At 41.8% G+C, this 4,146-nt stretch overlaps 1 protein-coding gene across 1 annotated transcript; it reads left to right on the forward strand.

The window, feature by feature from the left end:
• Positions 1–117: 117 nt before the first annotated feature.
• Positions 118–1,345, forward strand: LOC106441283. Its single transcript, XM_013883118.3, has one exon. It carries the CDS (start codon positions 198–200, stop codon positions 1,083–1,085), a length of 888 nt encoding a protein of 295 aa, XP_013738572.1. The 5' UTR covers positions 118–197; the 3' UTR covers positions 1,086–1,345.
• The last annotated feature ends 2,801 nt before the right edge of the window (positions 1,346–4,146 follow it).

Raw genomic sequence — 4,146 nt, forward strand, 5'->3', positions numbered from 1 at the left:
AATAAAAGAGGAAAAACCCATGTGCAACGGTGATAAGGGTCGTATCGTAGACAAACACACGCGTATCGACCAAACACTTGTCATCATCAAACTCCTATAAAAACCTACAACACCCTATTCATCATCTTCAGCTTCATTAAAGCTTCTATTTTTCAACATTCTTCATATAACTAAAAGATTCAGAGTGAGAGAGAGAGATGGATGGTAGGGGAGGATGTTGCATAGCTAGATATGGCGGTTACGGTGGTCGCTACGGTCTTTCCAAAGCGGACCGAATCATGCTCCGGTTCCGTCCTATTGCTCCTAAACCGGCCAGCGACGGCGGAGGTGCATCTCCCGGCGCTGGAAAGTATGGTTCCACTACAACGAGTGGTGGCAGCTTCGATGTTTCCTGTAAACCCGGGAGAGGAAAGAGGAAGCATCAGAAGGAGAGTTCAGGTGGTAACTCCCGGCGGTGCAACCGGAGGAAGGTTTCCGACAGAGGCGTTGCTGCTACTACAGCGGCGGTTACGTTGTTTCCTTTACCAGAGACGCCTGATAAAAGAGCTTTTCCAGATCTGAACGTTTCTCCGGTGGAGAATGATCAGAAGCGAAACGGTCCGTTGTGGCTGAGTTTCAGCGGCGGAGACCATGGGATGCTAACGCCGTACAAGAGTGCCGAGATATCACGAAGGGCGGTGGTGGTCTCGTCGTGTGTGACAGTTGAGCGTGTGACCGACGCTTGGATCAACGGTCATGGGTTGGGGAGGACAGATGAGGAGAAGAAAATGAATCTCGTGAGGGACACGTGTCCTGGGTTTATATCGGACTGTGTAGGAAGAGTCACGTGGACCAATGAGGCGTATAGGAAGATGGCCAAGGAAGGTGCACCGGGCAGGAGCTATGATAATTTTCACGTGAACGTAAGGTTGGTGATGAAGGAGAGGCCGATGCTTACGTACCCGGCGTTCACATGCAGAGTGAGACTACAGTACACGTGTCAAGATCGTGAAAGAGGATCAGTCACGGTGCCTTGTGACGTGTGGAGGATGGACGGTGGAGGGTTTGCGTGGAAGCTTGACATTAAGGCCGCTTTGTGCCTGTAATGTGTACTGGTCGCCGTCGAATTCACAATGCTGACCATCGATGAACGGTCCCGATCATATACACATGCTTCCATAGGACTAAATAAAGCAAGTGCTAAACTTTCGTTATTTTTATTTCCACCTTGAACATATGTTGCCTTTTTTTAGTTCTCTTGTTTGTTATGGTAATGGTTCTCTCTCTTGGCCTATGATGCTAGTTTGCTAATCTCAGATTTATGTTTAAAAGTTAAAAGTTGTATATACTTTTGCATTTTGATAAACTTATGGGTTATCATTTTTTTTTGTCAACGGTATTTTCATTAAACTAGTCCATTACAAGGTTTGAAACGTTATAAACAAGATCCAAAAACGTAAAACCCAACAGAAGCCCCACAATATATATAAGCCCAAACATGAAGTTCGGTTTCTAATTGATGTTCTTCCATGTGCCGCTTGTTGAAAAAACCAAGACACGCATTGATGAAATGTGTCTGACATGCGAGGCGACAATCTCGGCCGCCTCAGTTCTTCGCCGTCGGATGTCTTTTGCACCGATCCTCCATTTTTTGCTTCTCAACACCGTAGATTCGCTATAAACGCCAAAACGTTTTTACTCCACTTATGCTCCAACCTTTGTTTGAGGTCTTAGATGTGTCCAGCCACCGCAGATTGTAATTCTAAGATAGTTCGATTTGGCTGACAAAAGATCTTTTGCTGGACCGTCTTAAAAAAAACGTATGTTCTACTAAATCTCCGTTAAAGCTAACTGACATCAATCTAACACCACCACTTCCTTTTCACTAAGATATTTTACTAAAGCCTATCATCTTCATGATGAAAATAAAGAGTAACTTTTACTCAAGAGGATTAAGTGCATATCGTTGAATAGAGAGAGAATCCATCCCAAACAAACGGAATCTAGCAATTTCTTGCAGAAGAAAAGAGTATTAAATTTCACAAGATCTAGTGATGACTGACTTTTATTAGATCACTTCAAAAGACATCGCCTAGCGAAAAAGAGAAAATCTCAAAATCTCCAAGGGAAAAAAGATTCACCACCGGAAGCTAAGTTCGATCTATAGATCGAAAATCATATTTACAAACACCCAAAAAAACAAAAGGAGGTGTTGGTAACCAGCGGCATAAGTCGCCGACCACCAAAAACAATTCCGATTTAGTTGAGTCTGTGTTTTTTATTTAATAGTAATTAAAGAGCCAACCGCCTATTTATATGCGTAGTAGGTAGCGACGGAGCCACCTTGTTAGCATGTGAATTTGTGAATAGTTTTTTTACATCTATTTATTTAGAAAAACTGTGAAAATAGTGTAAAATTTAGTTAATTGACCCCTATACATAGGCCTGGGACTTGAGACTTATTATCCGAGATCCGGATTCGATTCGAGATCCGCTCCGAAAATATGATATTCGGGGTGTCCGGAGCCGAATCCGGATAGTAAAATCTTGGATCCGTGCAAACCGAATCCGGATTCTTAATTTTTAGATCCGGATATCCGGATCCGGATCCGTATTTTTAAAATACATCAAATTTTTAAATTTTGTTAATATTTATATTTGATATATTAATATTTATACATGAATTAATCTTATAATATTATATTTTAGTTTTTACAATATTATAAACATATATAAATATATTTTTAAATATTTAATTTATGTTTTATATTAAAAAAATTAGTATTTTTGTTAAAAAAATTATTTTTAATTATTTTGACGGATCCGGATATCCGCGAATAATAGAATATCGAGAAGGATATCCGAAACCCGGATATCCGGAAACCACGAATCTGGATCCGGATATTAAATTCACGGATCCAATGGATATCCTAAATTTCCCGGATATCCGGATCCGTCCCAGGGCTACCTATACGTTAGTAATGAACTGACCCTTAACAAATTTTCTTAGCTCCGCCACTAGTGGTAGTAGGTGCTGATAACTAATGCCATTCTTCACAGACCCATACCAAAAACCACATAGAAAATTGCTTGTGAAATTGTTTACAGAGAAAATTGCTTGAGAAATTGTTTACAGTCACTAAGAGCATGTTTATTGCAGGTCTCTTAAGTTGAGTCTCTTAGCGTAATATAAGATATGATCTCTTAGTTTTTAACTAAAAAAGCTAAGAGACGTCTTTAAAAAGACCAACGATAAACATGCTCTAATGGGCTACCTTATGATATTCATTAGTAGGCCTTGGGGTTTTATAAGGGCCTAAGAGCATGTTCAACGCAGGGAGTTCCGGCACGGAATCATAGGTAACTTTTTTTGATTTTTTATTATTTTCTTGTCTGATAAAAAAAAAATTATAATTAAAAGGCGAACTAATCGCGGGCCACCATGTGTTAGTGAGGCCCGCGAACAGTGCAAGAAACGAAGAAATATCGGTCCTTAGAGCATCTTTATCGCTCGTGTTTAGCACGTTTCTTAGGGATAATTAGGATTAAAAAAAGAAGAAAGCATAAGACACAGCTCTTAATTAAGGCCGGGAAGCAACATTGCTTACCTAGCACGTGTCTACAAATGAGAGGGTTCATCTTCGGTTACGCGTTTAACGCGGTGAAAGGCAACTCTCTCTCTCTCTCTCTCTCTCTCTCTCTCTCTCTCTCTCTCTCTCTCTCTCTCTCTCTCTCTCTCTCTCTCTCTCTCTCTCTCTCTCTCTCTCTCTCTCTCTCTCTCTCTCTCTCTCTCTCTCTCTCTCTCTCTCTCTCTCTCTCTCTCTCTCTCTCTCTCTCTCTCTCTCTCCCTCTCTCTCGAATCGTCTCTGCCGTAGAAAGGCGATTTGGACTCTAGCGGTGGCTCTGGTCTCGTCGGCGACGTCTCCCTCGGTGGCTCGCGTCGGCGACCTCCATCTCGGTGGTTCTCCTCGACGGACCTCGCGCTCGGTGGCTCTCCTCAAATCGAATGGTAAGTGGTTGTTGTGTTCTTTGATTTTGCATGTCTCTGATTAAGCATCTTCTGGTTCTGATCGGTTGTTTTTCGTTTGTTATTTGTTGGTTAGGTGTGTTGGTGGCGACGGAGCTCTCTCTCTTGGTGGAGACGAAGCTCTCTCTCTTTCTCATCGA

Source organism: Brassica napus, chromosome C3 (assembly GCF_020379485.1).
Source record: "Brassica napus cultivar Da-Ae chromosome C3, Da-Ae, whole genome shotgun sequence".
Taxonomy (NCBI): Eukaryota; Viridiplantae; Streptophyta; class Magnoliopsida; order Brassicales; family Brassicaceae; genus Brassica; species Brassica napus.